The sequence below is a fragment of the Myxine glutinosa genome, chromosome 1 (genome assembly GCF_964187855.1).
Source record: "Myxine glutinosa chromosome 1, kmMyxGlut1.1, whole genome shotgun sequence".
Taxonomy (NCBI): domain Eukaryota; kingdom Metazoa; phylum Chordata; class Myxini; order Myxiniformes; family Myxinidae; genus Myxine; species Myxine glutinosa.
In genome coordinates this window covers 133779392-133805666 of record NC_136261.1, presented here as the reverse complement: position 1 = coordinate 133805666, position 26275 = coordinate 133779392, and the positions used below count along the sequence as shown (strand labels likewise).

The window sequence follows — 26275 nt, the reverse complement described above, 5'->3', positions numbered from 1 at the left end:
ATAGCGAGAGAGACAGAAAGAGAGAGAGACAGACAGACAGAGAGCGAGAGAGACAGACAGAGAGCGAGAGAGACAGACAGGGAGCGAGAGAGACAGACAGAGAGCGAGAGAGACAGACAGAGAGCGAGAGAGACAGACAGAGAGCAAGACAGACAGACAGAGTGAGAGAGACAGACAGAGAGCGAGAGAGACAGACAGAGAGCAAGCGAGAGAGACAGAGAGCAAGAGAGACAGACAGAGAGCAAGACAGACAGACAGAGAGCAAGACAGACAGACAGAGAGCGAGACAGACAGACAGAGTGAGAGACAGACAGACAGAGTGAGAGACAGACAGACAGAGAGCGAGAGAGACAGACAGAGAGCGAGAGAGACAGACAGAGAGCGAGAGAGACAGACAGAGAGCGAGAGAGACAGACAGAGAGCGAGAGAGACAGACAGAGCGGGAGAGACAGACAGAGCGGGAGAGACAGACAGAGCGGGAGAGACAGACAGAGCGGGAGAGACAGACAGAGCGGGAGAGACAGACAGAGCGGGAGAGACAGACAGAGCGGGAGAGACAGACAGAGCGGGAGAGACAGACAGAGCGGGAGAGACAGACAGAGCGGGAGAGACAGACAGAGCGGGAGAGACAGACAGAGCGGGAGAGACAGACAGAGCGGGAGAGACAGACAGAGCGGGAGAGACACAGAGCGGGAGAGACAGACAGAGCGGGAGAGACAGACAGAGCGGGAGAGACAGACAGAGCGGGAGAGACAGACAGAGCGGGAGAGACAGACAGAGCGGGAGAGACAGACAGAGCGGGAGAGACAGACAGAGCGGGAGAGACAGACAGAGCGGGAGAGACAGACAGAGCGGGAGAGACAGACAGAGCGGGAGAGACAGACAGAGCGGGAGAGACAGACAGAGCGGGAGAGACAGACAGAGCGGGAGAGACAGACAGAGCGGGAGAGACAGACAGAGCGGGAGAGACAGACAGAGCGGGAGAGACAGACAGAGCGGGAGAGACAGACAGAGCGGGAGAGACAGACAGAGCGGGAGAGACAGACAGAGCGGGAGAGACAGACAGAGCGGGAGAGACAGACAGAGCGGGAGAGACAGACAGAGCGGGAGAGACAGACAGAGCGGGAGAGACAGACAGAGCGGGAGAGACAGACAGAGCGGGAGAGACAGACAGAGCGGGAGAGACAGACAGAGCGGGAGAGACAGACAGAGCGGGAGAGACAGACAGAGCGGGAGAGACAGACAGAGCGGGAGAGACAGACAGAGCGGGAGAGACAGACAGAGCGGGAGAGACAGACAGAGCGGGAGAGACAGACAGAGCGGGAGAGACAGACAGAGCGGGAGAGACAGACAGAGCGGGAGAGACAGACAGAGCGGGAGAGACAGACAGAGCGGGAGAGACACAGCGCGGGAGAGACAGACAGAGCGGGAGAGACAGACAGAGCGGGAGAGACAGACAGAGCGGGAGAGACAGACAGAGCGGGAGAGACAGACAGAGAGCGAGAGAGACAGACAGAGAGCGAGAGAGACAGACAGAGAGCGAGAGAGACAGACAGAGAGCGAGAGAGACAGACAGAGAGCGAGAGAGACAGACAGAGAGCGAGAGAGACAGACAGAGAGCGAGAGAGACAGAGAGAGAGCGAGAGAGACAGACAGAGAGCGAGAGAGACAGACAGAGCGAGAGAGACAGACAGAGAGCGAGAGAGACAGACAGAGAGCAAGACAGACAGAAAGAGTGAGAGACAGACAGAGTGAGAGAGACAGACAGAGAGCGAGAGAGACAGACAGAGAGCGAGACAGACAGACAGAGTGAGAGACAGACAGACAGAGTGAGAGACAGACAGACAGAGTGAGAGAGACAGACAGAGAGCGAGAGAGAGAGAGACAGAGAGCGAGAGAGAGAGAGAGAGAGCGAGAGAGAGAGAGACAGAGCGGGAGAGACAGACAGAGCGGGAGAGACAGACAGAGCGGGAGAGACAGACAGAGCGGGAGAGACAGACAGACCGGGAGAGACAGACAGACCGGGAGAGACAGACAGAGCGGGAGAGACAGACAGAGCGGGAGAGACAGACAGAGCGGGAGAGACAGACAGAGCGGGAGAGACAGACAGAGCGGGAGAGACAGACAGAGCGGGAGAGACAGACAGAGCGGGTGAGACAGACAGAGCGGGAGAGACAGACAGAGAGCGAGAGACAGACATAGCGAGAGACAGACAGAGCGAGAGACAGACAGAGAACGAGAGACAGACAGAGCGAGAGAGACAGCCAGAGAGCGAGAGAGACAGCCAGAGAGCGAGAGAGACAGCCAGAGAGCGAGAGAGACAGCCAGAGAGCGAGAGAGACAGCCAGAGAGCGAGAGAGACAGCCAGAGAGCGAGAGAGACAGCCAGAGAGCGAGAGAGACAGCCAGAGAGCGAGAGAGACAGCCAGAGAGCGAGAGAGACAGCCAGAGAGCGAGAGAGACAGCCAGAGAGCGAGAGAGACAGCCAGAGAGCGAGAGAGACAGCCAGAGAGCGAGAGAGACCGCCAGAGAGCGAGAGAGACCGCCAGAGAGCGAGAGAGACCGCCAGAGAGCGAGAGAGACAGCCAGAGAGCGAGAGAGACAGCCAGAGAGCGAGAGAGACAGCCAGAGAGCGAGAGAGACAGCCAGAGAGCGAGAGAGACAGCCAGAGCGAGAGAGACAGAGTGAGTGCACGTGTGCGTGTGCATACATGTATTTGTGGATGCAGGAGCGCACGGGCAGGTGGACGGGAAGGGGGACGTGCGCAGATGAGCCGGAAGGGGGACGCGAGGCAGTCACATGTGCGCAGCGAGGCATTTACACATGTGCACGGCGAGGCAGTCACACATGTGCGCGGCGAGGCAGTCACGCGTGCGCACGTGGTGTGGCAGGCATGCACACACAGGTGTGTGTGTGTGTGTGTGTGTGTGTGTGTGTGTGTGTGTGTGTGTGTGTGTGTGTGTGTGTGTGTGTGTGTGTGTGCTTTCAGTCACACATTTTCATGACCACAAGAAGCATTGCTTTCTACAAGTCAGCATTTCTGAAGAACATTGGTGTGCTGTGTGTGCTCCTCTGATAACATCTGTGCCACTAATACTTTTTTACCCTGAGAAGAAACATGGAATTGTACCTCAATGCCAGATATGGAATCGGACCTCAATGCCAGATATGGAATGGTGTTTATGGTGGTCATAACTTTAAATGATGATGAGGACACATGAAATGTACCAGCTAACCATGCACTCGAGATGCGAGCATACGGGAATTTTTTTTAAGGTTGTACTCCTTGCTTCAAAGGTATATTTCTGCATACAAGAATGCAAGGTGAAAATAAATAAACTATCAGATATCATAATTCTGAGGTTTAGAAATTTCATCAGTTGTTCACTTAAACTTAAAAAGCCACACCAACACATTCTGCTTCAAAGAAGAGAAACATGTCCAAAATAGCAATGAAAGATTTACCCAAAAGCAGTGCTGCAACGGTGGCGAAGTCCCAGATCCACAGCAGAGTAACGACAGCAGGAGGCGCTCACATTTCTGTGAGAATGTGCACAGAATGTAGATTAGCTTATTACTTACAAAATCGAAGATTTTTCAAATATATTGGTTGGTCTTGTACATCATTCTGTCTGTTTGCCTGTATGTCTATGTCTCTGTCTCTCAATCACCTACATGTCACAATTTAAAGCCGATCTTCACAACACTTAACTAGATGGTAGAGTTGGTCAAAAGGAAGCAACCTATTGATTTTGAGGTTAAGGGTCAAAGGTCATCTTGTGGTCACATTTCTAAAATTGTTATTTTTCATCCAATTGACTCGAAAATTGAACAGCATTTGCATATTGAGTCACTAAATTGGGAAAACAACTATTTTTGAGGTCAAAGGTCAACTCAAGGTCAAACTTCTAATATCAATTTTCATCTGAAAAATCATCAATTTTAATCCGATTGACCCGAGCTTTGATTAAGATCGTCAATTTTAATCTTGATGAAATGGACAATTTGATGTATCAATAGCAACTTTTTATTTTGGGGAGGGTGGATTTTGCAAGTATCGTGCTCTGCATGGCGTCTTTATTATTTATTTAATTCGCTCTTTTTATAAGTGGCAATGCTCGTATGTGATAGGGTGTTGCATTCATTAGAACAAGAAAATATGTCGGTTTAACATAATGAGGGTATGCAAATAAATATGTCACTTCCAAAAGATTTCTGATGGTCATTCATAAAGAGATCATTTTTTATCTCAGTTAGAAATGATGTGTTGGAGTGACGTGACTTGTGGCTTAAACAATAAAAACAGTGTGGAGTGCAGCAGTTTAGGAAATGCTCAAAGTCTAACAATTATATTTTTGATGATTTAAAAGTCAATCCAGTAGGGTAAGATGAAAACCACACCCTTACAAGACCACTCCAACTACACTGGGCAGATTTGAAATAAGACTGTCGTATTCATCTCTAATGACACCTCTGATGATGCAATGAGCATCACACTTTCATCCTTTAAGGACACCGAAAGATGAATGCCAATCAAACCCCCAACATGTGACCATTGAGGGGCTTAGCCATAACACAAGGGAAGATTTCTGGAGTGTCTTCAGGAATTAAGAACATTTATTCTAAACAACAATCAAGATAATTTCCATCAAATCCAGTGAAACTTATTTTTGACACATTCAACTTGAACCCCACCTTCTTGTGGGCCCAGCTGAAGTGATAGTTTGGCCAAAGTTTTTCCAAGAACCAGAATGACAGTCGACTGAAGTCGATTTGGGCAGGAATGTTTAATTTGTTCAGGGTACCACGGATACATCGCCTAACTATTCGTGAAAGAGATTGCGGGATAAATCTTTAAGGTTCACCTATTAGCATAAGCAGATGGAACACCCAGCTTAACGTCCATCTAAGGGACAGCGCACTTTGTCAAATTGGTGCTTCTCCGGCAGTGTGCTGAATCACAGTTTAAAGTCCGGCCTAGAACCTTCAATGCCGTGAACATACTTGAGTTGCAACATGCCAAATATCATTTGTGCCAAGTTTGGTCACAATCACATTGGCAGTTTCGGAGAAGACGTTGCAAGGGTTTATGGACAGACGGACGGACGACATGCCATCCCATAAGCTTCCCGGAACTACGTTCTAGGTGAGCTAACTAGAACAGTTTTAGGAATTCGGACAGAATGGCACTCTTCGACGTCACGACATCGACCGATATGCCCCTGCACACATTATTGCATAATTATACATACTTGTACCAAGTTTGACCTAAATCCCTTCAGCCATTCTCAAGTTATCGCGGTAACGAAAACCTATCACGGATGCACGGACAGACAACCCGAAAACATAATGCATCCAGCAACTTCGTCGACGGAGGCATAAAAAAAACTGTTTAGCATTTGTATTAGCTCACAATATGAGTTCACAATATGAACTGCACTAAAAATGTCAGTACCTTTTTTAAGACGTGCACCTACCCTTTGTTCACTTGGTGAAAGCCCCGTGTCTAAATTGTTCAGGTTTTCAGGTTGCTCCAGTTTAGAACACATACTACACTCCCAGTCACTGGAGGAAAAAAGCAGAAGGTTGAACATAGTTGTCCATTAAGGTGAGTTATATCCAAACAAGATAATATAAAAGATTGGTGCAATATGTACAAACGTACTTTTCAGTACAAAAGATAGAATGATCCAGTTGCAACTGCAATGATGGCACAGTTTACACACTTTTATAAATGCCACAACATTCAATGCGTGGAAATAACAAAATAGCAACCCGAAAATCTCAACCAACAAAAGATTTTATTTCAAAAAAATGGCTTTAATGTGCATCGTTTCAACCACAAAGGGGCCTCATAATATCCTACGGTTGGTAAATAGCATTTTAGTATGTCAGCCATTGTTGCCTCAATTTGGCAGTGCATTTCCATTATTAGCCTTCTGTGCTTCTTTTCGGGTCAATTCAGAAATATTATTCCTCAAACCAAATGGAATTTATGTTCAATTTCACCACATATCGTGTGATCATTGACTGTGCCACATGCTAATTTTGCCTAGACATGCATGGTTTATAGCGTCAAAGACAATGTCTCCTCTTCTGGTCTCTCCCAAGTGATCATTGCCACATGCAATAAATGGCACCCAATCATTTTTCGTTAATGTTCTATCATCGGATCAGTGATGACAAACTGGATCAAGCAAATGGACTTGTTTGCCATTTTGATGCAATCTCTATGGAGTTCAAGAGTCAGAGGACTTGTTCAGCATAAGGTGAGTTGTGCACCAGGACCAGTCTCATCCTTGACCCTCTGGCATTTCTATGGAAGGATGAAAGCTATGACCGATGCAAAACATGTAAATGAGACCATCTTGAACAATGCTATCAACAAATTTTCCTATTCCTGCACCAGGTCTTGATGAGCTTTACCACCACGCACAGAAAGTTTCACTCCTGAAACTTTTTTTTTTTCACTTTGCTTTTCTACATTTGCTTTTCTACTATTTACATAATGATTTTGGCTTTCTAAAAATTCTCCTTAATTTGATATTGGTTTTCATTATCAAGATGGCAGTGGTCTTGAAAGACATTTCATGCATGGCATTTACCTGATCGCATGGTTTGTCTTAAATCGCTTTTGTTTGCATTGAGCCAAATATGAGGGCGTGTTGAAAAGTAATGTCTCCTATATTTTTTACTCCAAACCAGGTAAAGATGTTTGAATGAAATAAAGACAGATGCTAACATCAATCTTTATTCTACAATAGTGGCATATATATTTCATAACATAATCACCAATGTGGTCCACACATTTCTCCCAATGCAAGTAGTTTTGTGACGTCGCCACGATACAACTGTGCGTCCTGCTGGTTGGACCAACGCTTCGCAGAGGCCTTGACATCGTCCTCGGAAGAAAAATATTCTCCACGAAGGTATTCCTTAAGTTTGGGGAAAAGATAAAAAATCTGACGGAACTAAGTCGGCGCTGTGGGTTGGGTGCTACAAGACGGTGAAACCGAGGCGACAAATTGCTTCAGTCATTTGCAACTATGATTTTTCTGCTGTCAAAAAAGTTCAGCTAATTAAATAACATTGACAGATATATATAATCGCTCTTCTGCAGTTGCTTATGAATCAATGAACTTGTATTCACAAATGATGAGAAAGAGAAACAAAAAAAAGCTATACAGTTCATCTTATGACCGACTACCCGACTCGTAAGCATGACGTCACATTAATTTAAGTTGGTGTGTCCAGGATGGAGTCTCGTGGGGCCCAGAGTCGATCCATCTACACTATGATACTCTTAAGGAAATCTCATCAAGTGAAATTCCTATCGGCAGAAATTTAAACCCCACTATATTCCCACGGAACTTTTGTGGGACATTTCTCTAATGGCAGGAACACAAATACACCAACTAAAGAAGAAAAAAAAATACAATTATACATACATAGCCGAACTCATTATCTTATCGATTTTGTACATAGCTGCACTCAAATTCTCTACAAATAATATTTGCGTGCTCGTTATAATATTGTTACCTTACGTCATCGATCTATAATTCCAGTAATCTCTGTATGTCTGTGTGTATGTCTGTGACCGCTGTTTCTCGACAACCACGGGTCCGATATACTTGAAACTTGCCAGGTATATTGCTGGGGACCTGAGGATGTGCCTTTTCAAGGTTTCATATTAATCGGAGAAGTAGTTACCGAGCTATGGCGATTTAGCCGTTCGCCGTTCGCTTTGGCTTTGCGAATGGACCAAACCATTCATGTAAATAGAGGGGGGGGGGGGGGGGGGGGTTCTGTGGTCGTTCGCTTTGGCTTTGCGAATGGACCAAACCATTTCATGTAAATAGAGGGGGGGGGGGTTCTGTGGTCGTTACTGCCACGCGGTTTGGAATGTTTTTCCGAACGGGCACCCACGTACGGGCACGTCCTAGTATAATAAATTCTATTAAAAATCCACCTTGGTGTGTATTAGTGAAAACTTACGACACGTCAACGAAGCATGATGCCGTGAAATGCATGCCGATTTGAAAATAATTTGGTTATCAATTTGTATCTTGTGCATTGGGAAAAACATAAATTGCAGTCTTCACGCCATGATGTCACAGGTCAGAAGTCGCAGAAATAAAAGCATTGTGCAAAAAACGGGTTTGACTCATTCAATTTACTATTTTCCAACTTGAAATGAGACATCATTGTATTTTTTGCAGGCATGACCACAAGCAAGTTCATGACCATCGGAGTTCGGCGGTCATGGGACCACACGTCTGCAGTTGTGGCAAAGTTTTGAGCCAAAACAACGTGGCAATGACCATACTTTATGCATTGCAACTCGCATGTGCAAAAGGAGACACCAGTTATGTGCACTGCACAATAAGAAAGGCTTCGTGAAACAGCAGTGACAGTCTTTAAGGTAAGGGTCTCGAAATATAATGTAGTAGCAACAGGTTTGGCTCATTAATATGCTTTAGCAATACCATAAAACACCACCGACATCTCCGCCATTCACCATGATTCAACAATTATTGCGGTCAAGGTCACAGCTAAGAGAAATGCATTCAAACATCCTGAAACCATGACCATGTTTGTGGTCAGGATTACAAAAACATGCTGCAATCCAATTTCTTTGATAGGAAAATATAATTTTGGTTGAGCACAAGTTATTGGTGTTTTTTGAGTTTCCCATGCAAGTCTCAATAGACATACAAGTATCCCGCCCCCCCCCCCCCACCCCGAAGGGGTTACGTATCTTTATACCTCTTCTTCATGGAACCTTCTTTATGCGGGAGCTCGTTTTCAATGATTTCTTGTGGGAATATATTTTGTTTCCTAACCCTAATGAAGCCTATTCTTGGTATAATGATGGTTTTAGTTACAAATGGCATAATATTATAACGATAATGATATAAATGATATTATTTTCCTGATAATAAAGAGAGTAACATAATTTTAAAGTTCATTTAGTTGAAACATTTACCAAAACAATATTTAGTCTAAGTTGCCATATGGGAAGGTATGAGAAGGCGGCAGCAGGACATGGAGGAGGAAATCATTATTTTAACTCTTTCATTCTGAAAAGTTAATTATTCATTGGACTTCTGAAAGGTTAATCACCCCATTGAAAAAGTCATTATTTACAAGTCTTCTGAAAGGTTAATCACACCATTGAAAAGTTAATTATTCATTAGCCTTCTGAAAAGTTAATCACTCCATTGAAAATATGATTATTTACAAGTCTTCTGAAAAGTTAATCACCACATTGAAAATATAATTATTTACAAGTCTTCTGAAAGGTTAATCACCACATTGAAAATATAATTATTTACAAGTCTTCTGAAAAGTTAATCACCACATTGAAAATATAATTATTTACAAGTCTTTTGAAAGGTTAATCACTCCATTGAAAATATAATTATTTACAAGTCTTCTGAAAAGTTAATCACTCCATTGAAAATATAATTATTTACAAGTCTTCTGAAAGGTTAATCACTCCATTGAAAAGATAATTATTTACAAGTCTTCTGAAAGGTTAATCACTCCATTGAAAAGATAATTATTTACAAGTCTTCTGAAAGGTTAATCACTCCATTGAAAATATAATTATTTACAAGTCTTCTGAAAAGTTAATCACTCCATTGAAAATATAATTATTTACAAGTCTTCTGAAAGGTTAATCACTCCATTGAAAAGATAATTATTTACAAGTCTTCTGAAAAGTTAATCAATCCATTGAAAATATAATTATTTACAAGTCTTCTGAAAGGTTAATCACTCCATTGAAAAGATAATTATTTACAAGTCTTCTGAAAGGTTAATCACTCCATTGAAAATATAATTATTTACAAGTCTTCTGAAAGGTTAATCACTCCATTGAAAATATAATTATTTACAAGTCTTCTGAAAGGTTAATCACTCCATTGAAAATATAATTATTTACAAGTCTTCTGAAAAGTAAATCACTCCATTGAAAAGGTAATTATTTAAAAGTCTTCTGAAAAGTTAATCACCACATTGAAAATATAATTATTTACAAGTCTTCTGAAAAGTTAATCACCCCATTGAAAATATAATTATTTACAAGTCTTCTGAAAAGTTAATCACCACATTGAAAATATAATTATTTACAAGTCTTCTGAAAAGTTAATCACCCCATTGAAAATATAATTATTTACAAGTCTTCTGAAAAGTTAATCACTCCATTGAAAATATAATTATTTACAAGTCTTCTGAAAGGTTAATCACTCCATTGAAAAGATAATTATTTACAAGTCTTCTGAAAGGTTAATCACTCCATTGAAAATATAATTATTTACAAGTCTTCTGAAAAGTTAATCACCACATTGAAAAGATAATTATTTACAAGTCTTCTGAAAGGTTAATCACTCCATTGAAAATATAATTATTTACAAGTCTTCTGAAAAGTTAATCACTCCATTGAAAAGGTAATTATTTAAAAGTCTTGTGAAAAGTTAATCACTCCATTAAAAATATAATTATTTACAAGTCTTCTGAAAGGTTAATCACCACATTGAAAATATAATTATTTACAAGTCTTCTGAAAAGTTAATCACCCCATTGAAAATATAATTATTTACAAGTCTTCTGAAAAGTTAATCACTCCATTAAAAATATAATTATTTACAAGTCTTCTGAAAAGTTAATCACCCCATTGAAAATATAATTATTTACAAGTCTTCTGAAAAGTTAATCACTCCATTAAAAATATAATTATTTACAAGTCTTCTGAAAGGTTAATCACCACATTGAAAATATAATTATTTACAAGTCTTCTGAAAGGTTAATCACCACATTGAAAATATAATTATTTACAAGTCTTTTGAAAGGTTAATCACCACATTTAAAATATAATTATTTACAAGTCTTCTGAAAAGTTAATCACCCCATTGAAAATATAATTATTTACAAGTCTTCTGAAAAGTTAATCACTCCATTAAAAATATAATTATTTACAAGTCTTCTGAAAAGTCAATCACTCCATTGAAAAGGTAATTATTGAAAAGTCTTTTGAAAAGTTAATCACTCCATTGAAAAGATAATTATTTACAAGTCTTCTGAAAAGTTAATCACCACATTGAAAATATAATTATTGACAAGTCTTCTGAAAAGTTAATCACCACATTGAAAATATAATTATTTACAAGTCTTTTGAAAGGTTAATCACTCCATTGAAAATATAATTATTTACAAGTCTTCTGAAAAGTTAATCACTCCATTGAAAATATAATTATTTAAAAGCCTTCTGAAAAGTTAATCACTCCATTGAAAATATAATTATTTACAAGTCTTCTGAAAGGTTAATCACCACATTGAAAATATAATTATTTACAAGTCTTTTGAAAGGTTAATCACCACATTTAAAATATAATTATTTACAAGTCTTCTGAAAAGTTAATCACCCCATTGAAAATATAATTATTTACAAGTCTTCTGAAAAGTTAATCACTCCATTAAAAATATAATTATTTACAAGTCTTCTGAAAAGTCAATCACTCCATTGAAAAGGTAATTATTGAAAAGTCTTTTGAAAAGTTAATCACTCCATTGAAAAGATAATTATTTACAAGTCTTCTGAAAAGTTAATCACCACATTGAAAATATAATTATTGACAAGTCTTCTGAAAAGTTAATCACCACATTGAAAATATAATTATTTACAAGTCTTTTGAAAGGTTAATCACTCCATTGAAAATATAATTATTTACAAGTCTTCTGAAAAGTTAATCACTCCATTGAAAATATAATTATTTAAAAGCCTTCTGAAAAGTTAATCACTCCATTGAAAATATAATTATTTACAAGTCTTCTGAAAAGTTAATCACTCCATTGAAAATATAATTATTTACAAGCCTTCTGAAAAGTTAATCACTCCATTGAAAATATAATTATTTAAAAGCCTTCTGAAAAGTTAATCACTCCATTGAAAATATAATTATTTACAAGTCTTCTGAAAAGTTAATCACTCCATTGAAAATATAATTATTTAAAAGCCTTCTGAAAAGTTAATCACTCCATTGAAAATATAATTATTTACAAGTCTTCTGAAAAGTTAATCACTCCACTGAAAATATAATTATTTACAAGTCTTCTGAAAAGTTAATCACGCCATTGAAATTATAATTATTTACAAGTCTTCTGAAAAGTTAATCACTCCATTGAAAATATAATTATTTACAAGCCTTCTGAAAAGTTAATCACTCCATTGAAAATATAATTATTTACAAGTCTTCTGAAAAGTTAATCACCCCATTGAAAATATAATTATTTACAAGCCTTCTGAATAGTTAATCACTCCATTGAAAAAATAATTATTTACAAGTCTTTTGAAAGGTTAATCACCACATTGAAAATATAATTATTTACAAGTCTTCTGAAAAGTTAATCACCCCATTGAAAATATAATTATTTACAAGCCTTCTGAATAGTTAATCACTCCATTGAAAATATAATTATTTACAAGTCTTTTGAAAGGTTAATCACCACATTGAAAATATAATTATTTACAAGCCTTCTGAAAAGTTAATCACTCCATTGAAAATATAATTATTTACAAGCCTTCTGAATAGTTAATCACTCCATTGAAAATATAATTATTTACAAGTCTTTTGAAAGGTTAATCACCACATTGAATATATAATTATTTACAAGTCTTCTGAAAAGTTAATCACACCATTGAAAATATAATTATTTACAAGTCTTCTGAAAAGTTAATCACTCCATTGAAAATATAATTATTTACAAGTCTTCTGAAAAGTTAATCACTCCATTGAAAATATAATTATTTACAAGTCTTCTGAAAAGTTAATCACCACATTGAAAATATAATTATTTACAAGTCTTCTGAAAAGTTAATCACCCCACTGAAAATATAATTATTCACAAGCCTTCTGAAAAGTTAATCACCACATTGAAAATATAATTATTCACAAGCCTTCTGGAAAGTTAATCACCACATTGAAAATATAATTATTCACAAGCCTTCTGAAAAGTTAATCACCACATTGAAAATATAATTATTTACAAGCCTTCTGAAAAGTTAATCGCTCCATTGAAAATATAATTATTTACAAGCCTTCTGAAAAGTTCATCGCTCCATTGAAAATATAATTATTTACAAGTCTTCTGAAAAGTTAATCACCACATTGAAAATATAATTATTTACAAGTCTTCTGAAAAGTTAATCACTCCATTGAAAATATAATTATTTACAAGTCTTCTGAAAAGTTAATCACTCCATTGAAAATACTAGGGCATGCCCGTACTATATATATATCTAAAAGTATATCCCCCCCCCCCCCCCCCTCTATTTACATGCAATGGTTTGGTCCAAAGCTAACGGCTTGCGAGTACGGTGACAATCCCCCCCCTCTATTTACATGAAATGGTTTGGTCCAAAGCTAACGGCTAGCGGAGTTTGGTAAAGAAATCGCCATAGCGTGCACAAATGCGCAGGAAAGCGAAAGAATCGCAAATTAGTTTTAATTAGTTTTAAAACATAGTTTAACGCCAACATAGCGGCAACATAGTTTGCCAACGTGAAATAAATGAATACGCTCTCAAATGTGCCAAAAAAAAAAAAAACGCTACCCGTACGCTCTACCCCGCCCGTACGCCCGTAAACAAAAAAAACAACGCTCTTCGCTTCCGCCCTTCGCTCTGACTGAATTGGGAGAAATAATGCGCATAAGAAATCGAGAAATTATTATTTTCTCCGGAAGAAATCGAATTACGTACCGTAATGGCGCACGCGCTGGGCTCAGCATCAGCTCGCTCTCACATCGGCCACGCCTACGCAATAACGCGTTCTGTGATTGGATGCCGGAAGTGCAGTCCTCACTGTCCGGAAGGTCGTATATCGCAGTTACGATGAATCGCAAATTAGTTTTTATTAGTTTTAAAACATAGTTTAACGGCAACATAGTTTGCAAACGTGAAATAAATGAATACGCTCTCAAATGTGCCATCCGAGGCAGAGTGTGTCCGCCACGTTTGGCACACGCGATAGCTCGCTGCTCTCTGATTGGTTGAATCGTTTTTTGGACATAGCTCGGTAAGTAATTGTCCGATTAATATGAAACCTTGAAAAGGCACATCCTCGGGTCCCCAGCAATATACCTGGCAAGTTTCAAGTATATCGGACCGGTAGTTGTCGAGAAACAGCGGTCACAGACATACAAACAAACAAACAAACGTACAAACAAACATACACACAGAGATTACTGGAATTATAGATAGATAATTATTTACAAGTCTTCTGAAAAGTTAATCACTCCATTGAAAATATAATTATTTACAAGTCTTCTGAAAAGTTAATCACTCCATTGAAAATATAATTATTTACAAGTCTTCTGAAAAGTTAATCACTCCATTGAAAATATAATTATTTACAAGTCTTCTGAAAAGTTAATCACTCCATTGAAAATATAATTATTTACAAGTCTTCTGAAAAGTTAATCACTCCATTGAAAATATAATTATTTACAAGTCTTCTGAAAAGTTAATCACCACATTGAAAATATAATTATTTACAAGTCTTCTGAAAAGTTAATCACCACATTGAAAATATAATTATTTACAAGTCTTCTGAAAAGTTAATCACTCCATTGAAAATATAATTATTTACAAGTCTTCTGAAAAGTTAATCACTCCATTGAAAATATAATTATTTACAAGTCTTCTGAAAAGTTAATCACTCCATTGAAAATATAATTATTTACAAGTCTTCTGAAAAGTTAATCAATCCATTGAAAATATAATTATTCACAAGTCTTCTGAGAAGTTAATCACCCCCATTGAAAAGGTAATTATTCACAAGCCTTCTGAAAGGTAAATCACCCCATTGAAAAGGTAATTATTCACAAGTCTTCTGAAAGGTTAATCACCCCATTGAAAAGGTAATTATTCACAAGCCAAAAGTGAATCCCCCCCATTGAAAAGTGAATCCCCCCCATTGAAAAGTGAATCCACCCCATTGAAAAGTGAATCGGCAGGAAAAAAATAAAGCGCCACAGAAGCAAGTTGCACAGTCACCAGACACTGTATTGTGGGGAACAGGTCCTTTGATGTAGCGAATGAAGACCTTCGTTAAGGGGGGATAACCCTATATTAAACCATTAATCGTTGTAGCAAACCATCACTATTCGAACGTTCATTACAAATAATTTTCGTTACAAATTCCAAATAATTTTAACATTCAAACCCAAAGAGAAGGAAGCATGAAGAATGCCAGAATAAGCAAATATCTGTGTAATTATTAAAAACCTAAACCTGCACTTGTACTGTATTTCATTGACTGGTCTGTGCCCTCAATGATAGTCTGATAATCATGACCCCCAATTCTGTTTAAGGCCTTTAAAAAGAGGTTTTCCAATATTTACAGACAAACTGAGTTCCTTAACTGTATTGCCACAAAGCACAGGTTGAATTTATTTTTCTTTGTACTCAATTAACATTGTCAATGTTAATTTTGTCATTGTCAATGTAAAAAAAAGAAAAAGAAAAAAAAAGATTTGAAGCAGAAAAGAAAAACAAAAAAAGAAGAGTTACCACACTGACTTTCCCTCTAAAAAATCTAGAAAGGAGAATTATTGAAAGGAAGAAAAACGAAGGCCCAAATAAATTTCTGCAAATAGAGCAGAAGCAGAGTTTCTCAACAATTCAGAGAGATAAAAATCTGCAAGGCAGGGTAAAGACAAATTGATGAAAATCTTACCATCCAGGCTCTCGCAACAGTGGCAAGTGGCAATTGGCATGGAAGTGTCGACAGCAAAGTGAGCAGGTGTGCATCTCTCCAGCTATCCCACATACTGCACATAAAACACAAACTTCCACACAATCCTTGCTTTGATCTTTTAGAGACGTTGATGTGATCGTTTGATTTCCTTCTTCCTCACCATTGCATGTGCTTGAGGGGGCATCATCATGCTGTTCAGAGCATGGGCCTTCAAAGTGAGTGGGTCCCTCTGCTGAAACACTGGGAGATGCAAGAGAGAGTTCTTGAGGCCCATTCTGATGAAGACCCTCTCCTAAAGATGAGGAGTTATTTAGATTGCTCGTTTCGGTGCCTTGGACATCAAGCACTGAAGATATGTCAGGACAAATGCTCTCATTATTGTTCTGCACTGATGTTATGGGGGAATCAATTGGAAGGGTGGATGGGTCATCACTATTGAAAGCCATCTCCGACAGAGAGTCAACACCAGCAACAGAGGGCCCGTCACCATGAAGGCTTGGTGTAGAGGACACGTCACCATGAACACCCGAGTCATCATCATGGAGACTAGACGTGGAGGCTGTATGGTGAGAGGGTGTGTCGCTGCGGTGAGTGGATGATGCACGAAGAGGGGATGGACCACCAATTTGGTTGTGACCTGAGCAGGAACCAGGGAGGTTTTGCCCACAGTCTTCCCAACGCTCCTCTTTAACTCGCATTGCCAAGGGCATTGCCTCTGAGCTGGGGTTCGATGGTGGGGGTGTGAGGACATTTTCTGGGCTGTTCATCTGAAAAGAAGAAAAGGTGGAGGTTACCATAAAAGGTGAAGAAAAGGACCACAAACTTGATCCTAAAAACAAAACCTTAAAAGTGTGACATGTGGAATGAAATATTCGTACCATTGATGCAATACTTTTAGAAGAAGATAATTTGCATCTCCAAAAACATTATTGAAAATAATCACAAAATTTATATTATAAAAGGCTCTGTCCTTGTCTGTCCTGTCTGCTTGTCATGCTATAACTTGAGAACAGATTAACGCATTTCAATTAAAACCAATAAAAGTGGATTCAGGAAAATCCCAGGAAGGTTTGTGACACAAAAAAGGAAAAAAAAGAAGAAAAAAAAGAGGAACGTTTGTGTGTGGGCACATGGGCACACGTTGCAAAACTGCAAACGCCAAATTGTGATGATGGCTATCCCCGCAAGGAGGGCAAAATCTCCCAGGAATCCTTTTGGACGGACACAAAAACTGCACCATTGATGTGCAGACATGCGCCTCCTCCTGAAGAATTGTTTTTATTGATAATTATGACGTCATAGGTCACGTCGTATAGGCTCTATAACCAAAACCACCGTTTAGAGGCCATTTTTCCCCGCAAAGCGGGGGTTGGCCTTTTTCGGGGACCGTGGTTGTTGTTGTTTTTTGGTCCCCTTTTTGAAGCAATGTTTTACGGCCGGATGCCCTTCCTGACGCCAACCCTGTTTGTCGCCTTTTTACGACACACAGGGGAATTACCAGTGAACTGGTACTCAATTTGCCGATCTCGGAAGGATGACAGGCTGAGTCAACCCCCCTGGCGTTAATTCAGCGATCGACCGGGATTCGAACCCAGGATCCTTGGATCCTAAGCTCGCACCCTAGCCGCTAGCCCACCACCAGGCTCTATCTTGGAAAAAAAACATAAAACATTGCACTTCGATATATGCAAAACAGTTCCATGGAAAAACTAGAACAATGCGACTGTGTCGCCAATATGCCTCCGCATAGTCCCACAACGGGTAGATGCCATCACTCTGCATATGTATGGGTAGGGGATCACGTTTGTGAAGTTTCGTGTTGATCGGATAAGGTTCATTTTTCTATCAAAGATGGCTGCCAAACCACGTGACCTATGACATCATCATTTTCAAACTATATGCAACAGTGCTTAGATGATATTTGTAAAATTTTGCATCGATAGGGTGAGCAGTTTTATTTATTTTTTTGGTATACAACATCGAGGCTCGTGCAACAGCTAACATTAATGACAAAAAAAAAAACGGACGCATAAGACAATAAAGGGAGCGGGAGACCAGATGGGGAGAGGGGGAAGCACACAAGTACAACATTTGAGAGCAGGGACATCGGGAGATCTGTGGGAGGGAGAAAGCTTGGGGGGAGGAGGTGAAGGAAGGAAGGTGGGGGGTGAGGGAGGTAAAAATGGAGTGTACTAAAAAAAAACAAAAAAAAAAAAACATGGACACAGCTAGGACTTCCAGCAAATAAGTCGTCATTTCAGAGAAGTGGATCTGGGGTGAATTAACGGGGGTAGAAAAGATCAAGGTTTTGGATGGGGGAAGATAGGAGATGGTGGTGAACAGCTGTTGGAGGGAGGAGTGGGATTGAAGAGTGTGAGGGAGTTTGTTCCAGAGGCGGGAGAAAAGTGGAATGAAAGCGTGATGGTGAGCAGAGAGACTTGATTTTGGCAGTTTCACCAGAAGAGGGTTGCTGGCAGATCTTGTGCGATCTATAGGAGTATTTGGGGGACAGACACAGAAAGGGCTGGGGGGGGGGGGGGCTAGGCCAGGGAGGAGTCGGCAGAAGACAGAAAGACCACCAACCTGCCTGCGGTGAGTGAGTGAAAGGCCCTCAGAGTTAGCTTCATCGTGTGAGATTCCAATGATTCTGAAAGCTTTGGTTTCAACAGCGTGAAGCCGAGCTAGGTGTGAGGCAGGAGCACCAGCCCAGAAGGGGGAGCAGTATTCCATTGAGCTGCGGATGAAAGCCTTGTATGTGGTGAGGAGCTCAGGTGTGCCCAGAAAGGACTTCGCACGACGGAGGATGCCCAGTCGGCGACTGGCATTGGGAGCCAGCTTGGAAATGTTTTTCCCAGCAAAGATCATGGCAGATTGTGAGACCCAAGAGCTTGAGTGACAGAACTTCTTGGAGAGGATTGTTGAGAAAGTAGATGGGAGGGTTGTACAGACGGTCTTTTCGGAGAGACATAGTAAGGGTGTGAGATTTGTCAGGATTGAAAGACATGTTCCACTTGTTTGACCAGTCTGTGATTTTGTCCAGGTCTGCAGAGAGTGAGGAGGCTGCAGACTGCCGATCTGAGGGATGAGGTATGGAGCGGCAGAAAGTGGCGTCATTAGCAAAGAGATGGAGAGGATTTTCCAGAGAGTCAGAGAGATCATTGATGAAGACCAGAAAAAGCACAGGGCCCAGAACACTGCCTTGGGGAACTCCAGCCTGAACAGCAAGGGAAGATGAGAGAAATCCATTCAGGGCCACACGTTGACTACGACCAGAGAGGAAGTCCGCAAGCCATGCGTGGAGATTTCCATGGATACCTTAGGAGGAGAGTTTGGTGAGCAGAGCAGGGTGCCATACCGTATCGAAGGCACGTGATACGTCAAGGGAGACCGCTCTGATTTCCTGTTTGGCATTGAGGACCTCCATCCATTGTCGAGACAGCAGAAGCAGCATGTCCAGAGTAGAATGACCTGGTCTGAATCCAAATTGATGATCAGAGATCAAGCCATTGGATGAAGAGGAAGGATTTGATGTCAGAAGCGATGATCGATTCCATGACCTTGCTGATTATTGGGAGCAGGCCGATTGGTCTGTAGTTGCAAGGATCTGTTTTTGCACATTTTTTATGTAAAGCGGTAATGTTGGCTGATTTCCAAGGAGATGGCAGATGACCTTGAGCAAAAGAGAGGGTGACGAGAACAGAGAGGGTGATATAGAGCGGCAGAGCAGGATTTTAGGACCCGTGGGCTGATGCCGTCTGGTCCAGTTGAAGAATCAGAGTCGAGGTTTGACAAAAACTTCTCCACATTGTCAGGAGAGAAAGACACCGAGTCCAGGAGCAACTGGGTTCGACTTTGTAAGGTTGGTTACAGAGAAAGATGGATTCGGGACACACGATTTTGAGGCAAACACAGAGTTGAGGCATTCGGCTTTTTCACGTGCAGTGTCAGCTGTGTAGCCGTTTGAGGGAAGGGAGGGGATGGAAGGGGAACAAACACCAGAAGCAGATTTGACCAGATGCCAACAGAATTTGGAGGAAGGAGACAGGTTTGAGAGTTCAGTCTTGAGAGTAGAGATATCTTGATTTGGTTAATAATTTAATTGTCTTTGGTTAATTTTATGCTTTTGTCTTTTACTGGTTTTTTTGTCTACTTTTGGTTTGTCATTGTAATGTACAAATTAGGCTTGTGCTTATAATTGGCTACTTTGATACTCCTGATTGTTTCATTGTTCATTTCAATTTTTGAATGTTTTGTTTCATTGAATTGGGGTGGATGCCAAATGTCTGTGTTTTATACCATGGACAATAAATAATCCTGACCTTAAACTAAGTAAACCTTCAATCAACAGTGATGGCAGATACAAAAGTGAATTCCAAAAAAAATAAAAATAGAGAAGAAGAAAGAAAAAGACCATTGTCAATTGCAATACTTTGCCATCAGGCTATCCATGTTTAAATGCAAAGTAAACAGCATTTTCTCCCCCGAGCGGGTTTTCCCTGCCATTTCCGTCAATGGGGTTGCATGTTGAGGTGTCTATCAATGTAAAATTAGCTTTATCGTGGCGTTTTTGCAAAGAAGAAGATTTATCGTGCCGTTTTTCCAAAGACGCTTTTAATAACAAAATTAATGATAATCGCATATTATTAATGTTATTACAACAATATTAATACTAATAATGTCACACTTCCCCAAAGCGTTTTTCCTGCAGTGATAATGCGTATAAATAGCATCTAATTATAATGGTGTTTCCATGGGAGCAATAGCTGCTTCAGGAAGTAAAATTATTATAAACCATAAACATGTATGATTAGCTTTTTAAACAGTCACTAATGCTCTTTATAACACTAAATGAAGAAATTTGGAGGAATCCCAACATCCGTGAAGGAAGGTTTACTTACAGAACTGAGCAAAAATCTACGGTACTCCATATACCCCACAAATGTTGGGTTAATAACATGGCCCTTTCTGCCGCTACCATGGCGTTTTTCGTAGCGGACTTTTGAAACTCCCTCCTGCTGTTTAATACAAAACTTAAAGGGAGGAAGCCCGGGTTGTGCTCATTTACCAAGCAGCTAGCTAGCGCTTGCAAGCCAACCGTTCCTTAACGGTTTTGAATGGAGTGCTTGCTCGAATGCTTAAACCACTTGGCGATCTCTCCACAAGAAACTTGGTAAATGAACACACACCCAATGTTCTTGAGACCCGACCATAGATCGACTGTAATCTATATACCCCAAAGAGGAATGACCCTTCATGCCGCTCCCATAGTGAGCGGGTGTACTAGTGGATAAAACAATCGAGGTTTGCAATCAAAGAACCCCATTGGTTAGCATTCATAGGGAGGAGGAAATTCTCCTTGATTGCCCCACTGGGAGCAGAGAGAAGAGCAATGTCATAAAGATGACATCACTAATACCCAGAGTGGGCTTTGGGAAGTGATGTCACTTCACTAATACCCAGTGGACTTTGGGAAGTGATGTCACTTCACTAATACCCAGAGTGGGCTTTGGGAAGTGATGTACCTTCACTAATACCCAGAGTGGGCTTTGGGAAGTGATGTCACTTCACTAATACCCAGAGTGGGATTTGGGAAGTGATATCACTTCACTAATACCCAGAGTGGGCTTTGGGAAGTGATGTCACTTTAACCTCAGCAGCTGTGTTTGCGTGAAAGTAATGTCTGGTGGCATCTCATGTATCTGTGTAAATGTGTGCACGATTTGTGGTGCAGCTCTTCCACAAGCCTTAGCACCTGTAAAAAAAAAAAAAAAAAAAATTTAAAGGCGACCACCAACACAGCCACAAACCAAAATATTTAAAGTGGAACACAAAAAAAAATGTCAGCACCTTCTCCAAAAAGAGTAGATTTTAAGAACAGGAAGACAAATGGTCAATAAGCTTAAATAAGACGAAGTTATAAAAGTTTCCTTATTTGTTAAGAGCTCACCAAGCAGCAAGTGCCTCGGCCACCTGGCCCACGGCTGTTACTCCCAGATCCCTCCAGTTTCACAGCCACATTGGAGAAGTTGCATGGGGCACCATCTCCTTCTCCATTCCCAACTCCTGCCTCCACCTTGACTTTTACAGAATCCAGACGCACCGTAGCCACCTTTGGAGAGGGTGAACTGAACACAAAAGCAAACAATAGGTGGGAATTAAAAACAGATAATCATACTCAAAACATGAAAAATAAATATTTGAGAGTTCAGTCATTATTTGTTCAAAATTATGCATCCAGTGTTGAAAAAAAAGGTTACGACAGTTGAGACAACCATAAGGATACCTGTTGGGGGTACCTGCACTTGATCTCCTCACAGGAGGCTGCTGGTGAGTTGATGTAGCAGGCACTGTTATAAAGAAATTTGGACATTATGAGAAGAGTCAAAACGGATAAGGCATAAAGAATCAAAATTGAGCATGACACAAGGACAGCCAATTGTGGAGCTGAGGCAGCAAATGTGGACATACCCGGTGAAGAGAATGCTACAGATGGATTGGAGACCGGTGGCATTGCAAAGTGCATGGAAGGGGATGAAAGGCCATGGCGAGCAATTGTGCCATTGTTGTAACTCTCAACTTTCAGCATGTTGTCAAACTAGGAAAGTAGAAAAAAAAAAACTCCATTAATAAAGTCGAGCATAGATCCTGACAGTGAAAAGAGGGGTACTGGAAAAAGCAGACAGTAGTCTAATGTTGGTTAATGGGGATGGCCAAATATGTTCTCAAACTGAAAAATTTAATATGCTATTATAATAATAATAGATAATAATAAAACAAACAAACAAACAAACAAACAAACAAACACACACACACACACACACACACACACACACACACACACACACACACACACACACACACACACACACACACACAAAATCCCATATTGCATACCTCTCAGTCACTAAAAAAACAATCAATTGCATACAATCACCACAAGATTGATGGCCAATAATAATGCCATGGGGGTTAAGACCCCAAAAGGACGATGACCAAAAGCAGCTTTAACTCCAAGGCGTATACCAAACTTGGCGGTAGTGACACGCGCGGGAAGGTTTGAAGTCTTACCTGATCGGGAACACACACAGGGGTAATCCGAACCCACAAACAAAGAAACGAACCAGGACGAAAAAAGTAAAATTCACAAATAATGAATTCATTAAAAGTAATTGTAACCCAAATAAAATGAATGTGAAGTAAAAACGATTTCCTAATTCAAACATCTCCATCAGACTCGTATACAAACAAGGGGAAAAGATAATGAAAGAAAATAAATAATGTTTTGGTAATCGGCGGGCACTCAGCTTTGCGTCCCCAAATGGCTGGCAAGGCTTGCTGGTCGTCGCCTTGAACCACCGCGCGGGAAACGTACAAATGGCGCAGAGTCGTGCTCCTCGACGTCCAGAGAAAACACGACGCGGACCCAGTCCACCGCCAACGTCAATCCCGTACCTTGTAGTCCCGAACCGCTGTTTCTCACCAGCCCTTTTCCAAGAGCGCACACGAACCAAAGACCATATGCAGCCAAGCCAACCGCGTCCAAGACAACTGAGAGATAGCGAAGCGACCGTCCCTCACGTGCGACCCAGATCGAGAGAGAGAGCAAGATGGCGCGACCGCATCTTTTCCCCTTCAGCTCTCGAATGTTCCACGCTGACGTCACACTCTGTCCAATCACCAGAGCGCTATCCCATCATCCATCGTGCCTCCACCAATCATGAAAGCCAGGGCGTGGCCTCCTCGTCGGGAGGGGGGGGGGGGGGGGGGGGGGAGTGTCCAGTCACTGTTCGGGAATGTTCGGATGATGTCGTTTGTCATGAGGTGGGGTTTACGTGCCAATCGGCCAATGTGCTGGGTGTTGGTTAGCCCTGGCGGCGTGGTGAGCGAATGAGTCAATTTACAGTGCGATCGTTGTTTTACTGAGCCTTTGATTTCCTGGCTGGCCGAATGTAATAAGAACATTCAGGAAAAACCACAGCGAGGCAATCACGTACAGGGGAATTTAACTTTACAGTCCCTATAATTAATTAGCACAAAACCACCCCCCTTATGGCGACATGCAAACGCTCTTACCCGGACAGACGGCCTACTTATATACATAGAGATGGCTTCGCAGCATATGGAGCATTGTAAACCTACACAATTCTATCTCGACTAAGGTATTTCATCCCCCCTACCCCCACAAACGTAACAATAATACAAATGTTAACACAGTACAAGTACTCATTAATAAACACGTTCAGGTATCTTGGATGTGCGGGTGGAATTGGCCGCGACTCCCATCACACCCCATTGATCACTAGCGCTAGGATCGGCTGATCTGGTTGGTTAGATGGGGCATCCCTCGTTCACCGCACGGATCCACGTCCGGTCTCGCCGATGCCCCGCGCTCGGATCGACGGCCGAGAGGCTCACCGCACGCACAACGCTACACGGCTACGGCGCACGGGTTTAACCACGGAGCTGCAAGTACCCACTTCGACCAAACACCGGAGACGGCAACGGCGATAAGAGGGAAACAGCTAGCTAGCTACCTGATTGCTTTACCTGCATATAAGGTTCCATAGATGACAGTGAATGTCAGAGCAGAAACACTACCATGATGTTCAAGGAACTGTCCGTAGAACTGAGATAGAATTCTGAGGAGACCTAGATCTGGGGAAGGGTATAAAACAATTTCTAAGAGTGTTGAAAGTTCCCAAGAGCACAGTGAGCTTCATCATTAGGAAATGCAAAGAATATGGAACTATCCAGACGCTTCCTAGAGCTGGCCATCCGACCAAACTGAGCAACCGGGCAAGAAGGACCTTGATCAGGGAGGAGACCAAAAACCCAATGACCACTCTGACCACTGACAGAATTCCTTGGCTGAGACGGGAGAACCTGCCGGAAGGACAACAGCCTCTGCAGCACTTCACAAATCTAGGCTTCATAGGAGAGTGGCATACGGAATCTACTCTTGAGAAAAAGGCACATGACAGCACGCCTGGAGTTTGCAAAAAGGCACGGGAAAGACTGAGAGCATGAGGCAAACGATTCTGTGGTCTGATGAGACCTGAATGGTCTGAATGTAAAGTACTACGTCTGGCAGAAACCGAGTACAGATCAGCCATCTAACACCATCCCTACCGTGAAGCATGGCGGTGGCAGCATCATCCCATGGGCATGATTTTCAGCCTTGAGGAGAACCTGCTTCAGAGTACAAACGACTTTAGACTGCGACAAAGATTTACGTTCCAACAGGACAATGACCTCAAGCATACAGCCAAAGCAACATTGGAGTGGCTTCAGAACAAGAACGTGAAAGGTCTTGAGTGGCCCAGTCAAAGCCCAGACTTGAATCCCATTGAGAATCTGTGGAAAGACTTGTAGATTGCTGTTCACCAACACTCCCCATCCAACTTGATAGAGCTTGAGCAAATCAGCAAGGAGGAATAGGAGAAACTCGCCAAATCCAGATGTGTGAAGTTGATACAGACAAACCCAAGAAGATCTGAAGCTGTAATCGCTGCCAAACACACTTATACGAAGTATTGATTCAGGGGGTTGAATACTCGTTGTAAACCTACATGGTTGTCGTAATTGTAGTGTAAACCTACGAATACTCGTTGTAAATTAGATATTTCTGTATTTCATTTTTAATTATGTTGTAAAAAGAAATTCTAAAAAAAAATTCCCACTGACTATGTGTTGATCAGTGACAAAAAAAAATCTCTATTTAATCCATTTTAAATTCAGGCTGCAACACAACAATGTGAAAAAGTTAAGGGGCGTGAATACTTTTTGAACATTACTGTAGATCTACAGTATTACTGTAGATCTTGGTTCGGGTCTGTTAGTCTATGGGGATGCGATAAGCAAAAATGCCTCAAGTACGTGGGGTTTCCTCCCTTTCAATTTCGTGTCAAACAGCAATAGCAACTGTTTGAATAGGTAATCATACGTGCTTGCGGTTTATAATACTTTTTCACTTCGGGTAGAGGTTTTCATTTCGATAGGTGATTGTGATCATTCTGATGCCACAAATAAGCTATTTATGCATGTTAACATGGCATTTGTCCAAGTAGGAAAAACCCCTTGGGGAGGGGGGATGTTATTCATAATATTGTTTTGTAATAACATTAATATCATGGTATTATCAGTACTCGTGAGATACCTGTGCTACGCACGGGTGGGAGGCCAGAAGCAAACAGGCAATGCAGACACAGCGAATGCTAAAGCATGAAACCAATAAATTCCACATTCCTGTAGCACCCTCAGTCGCACCTCAGACATGGACAGCAAGTTCGTGAAGGACTTCCATGAAAAACGTACCCGTTCACAAACAAACGGGTACGTTCACGTATAGAAACATCGATCGTGGGTCCGTGGCGAATCTGCATATTATGGCGATCCGCGAAGTTCACGTTTAGAAAGTAGAATCCATCACGGCATGTCGTCATTTACTTGAACTCAATATCTCTTTTTTCATTCCAAACAACATAACTCCAATCACAAATTAATCACAAAATAAACT

At 41.1% G+C, this 26275-nt stretch overlaps 1 protein-coding gene across 2 annotated transcripts in view; it reads right to left on the bottom strand.

Annotated features, from left to right (window-relative positions):
- LOC137428701 (E3 ubiquitin-protein ligase TRIM33) overlaps positions 1 to 26275 on the bottom strand; it is a 182793-nt gene that overhangs the window by 9026 nt on the left and 147492 nt on the right. For both annotated transcript variants that reach the window (XM_068118606.2, XM_068118614.2), the window contains exons 12-17: positions 22228 to 22354; positions 22043 to 22106; positions 21707 to 21884; positions 15739 to 16526; positions 5477 to 5564; positions 3465 to 3539 (exon numbers count right to left, since the gene is read on the bottom strand). In XM_068118606.2, coding sequence (XP_067974707.2) covers positions 3465 to 3539; positions 5477 to 5564; positions 15739 to 16526; positions 21707 to 21884; positions 22043 to 22106; positions 22228 to 22354 — 1320 coding nt within the window. The remainder of the gene's footprint in view (positions 1 to 3464; positions 3540 to 5476; positions 5565 to 15738; positions 16527 to 21706; positions 21885 to 22042; positions 22107 to 22227; positions 22355 to 26275) is intronic.